The 1542-nt window shown below is 26.7% G+C and overlaps 1 protein-coding gene across 1 annotated transcript in view; it reads right to left on the reverse strand.

Annotated features, from left to right (window-relative positions):
- Positions 1–1542, reverse strand: part of LOC108687122 (orexin receptor type 2-like) — a 42241-nt gene that overhangs the window by 17501 nt on the left and 23198 nt on the right. The window contains exon 4 of the mRNA XM_018192735.1: positions 646–805. Coding sequence (XP_018048224.1) covers positions 646–805 — 160 coding nt within the window. The remainder of the gene's footprint in view (positions 1–645; positions 806–1542) is intronic.

The raw sequence follows: 1542 nt of genomic DNA on the forward strand, positions 1-1542 counted from the left end.
ATTGTCAATTTATAAATGAAAAATGACATTACTTTGGAAGAAGACTCGTATAGCTTATCTGTGATAAAAGAACATGGAAAGTTAACCAAGTACGGTACGAAAATAATTTGCGATATATTGGAAAAAAAGTCTTAGTAAAACATCAGCTGTTCCAGAAAATTGGAAATGTTATAAGTTCTCGATCATCATATATATATATATATTATTTCTATTCGTTTTTGTGTCACAATTCGTATCAGATTTAAACAGAATTTCATGAGATTAAATACACTCAAAATGTTCCAAAAGGATGCGATAATTATCTTTTGATTTTTAATGCCTAATTTAATTTAACGCTCGTAATATAGCATTTAATTTTATGATAACGTTTTGTAAATTTAATAAAATTGATGGAATGGAATATATTACACCTACCGAGCTTACTGTTTAAAGTCGTTTTATATAAAAATACTCTTAACATAATATTAATGCAGTTTTCACTTTGTCAGGTGATATCGATCATTCGACAGTGATATCAAAGTTTAATGAATATAAAGTATTTGATTTTAACATTTGAAATATTTCTGCGTTAACGAAAATTACGTGCAATATATTAAACATTGTTACCATAATGTGCTATGCAGAACACAATGTCGTGAGACACACCTTAAAATAGAGAGCAAGTGTACAGGAAAGAAACATATCGAGAATGTGATGACTACGGCGACTAACATCTTCGCCGCTTTCCGTCGAGATCTCAGTTGACCCTCCGGGTTTCCACCTCCCGACAATGGAATCTCAGTTGAACGACAGATTCTGGTAGACACTATAAATTATTACAAATTGATTAATTTATTGATGATTTTATTTCTAACAAATCGAAACAAGGCATTTTGTTACAAAAGATGGTGTCTTTTCTTAGGATCATCTTTCTGCTTCGATAAGAAATATTCGATTAAAGCTGTCTAGAAGTTTAATTAAATATTTTAATAATATACGGCATATGCAATTATTTTCAATCTAAATGTCAATATTGTATTTATTTTTGAACAGTGTTTTGATTAATTTTAAAATAAATTTTTCGCGAAACAAATTGACAAAGATTTATTGAGAATTCTTGCTCGAAAATAAAAAAGTAAAACAAAAACTATTATATAACATATAAGTTAACTACTACTTTATTATAATCTACTTTATTAATCTTTATGCAATAATAAAATTTTTTCAATTTCTAACTAAAATTTATTTATAACTTAAATTTCTAATTCTAAACTATATATTACATTTTATTTCGTTTTAATTAATTTTTTTTTATAAAATTTATTTTATAAAAAACTAAACAGTATGACGTATCGACAGGCCATTTCCCATCGTTTAGATTGGATAATTCAGACTGTTTTATTTCAAAAGGGGAAATGCAAAATAAGCAGCTTGTATTATAATCTAGGGATATAATATAGTTTCAATTTCAGTTATAGATTGATTTTATTATCAGTATAGATAACGTGACGAGTATATTGAATCTAGAAAGGAAATTTTTATTTAGACATCCCATTTATCGTA

This window comes from Atta colombica, unplaced genomic scaffold (genome assembly GCF_001594045.1).
Source record: "Atta colombica isolate Treedump-2 unplaced genomic scaffold, Acol1.0 scaffold200, whole genome shotgun sequence".
Taxonomy (NCBI): Eukaryota; Metazoa; Arthropoda; class Insecta; order Hymenoptera; family Formicidae; genus Atta; species Atta colombica.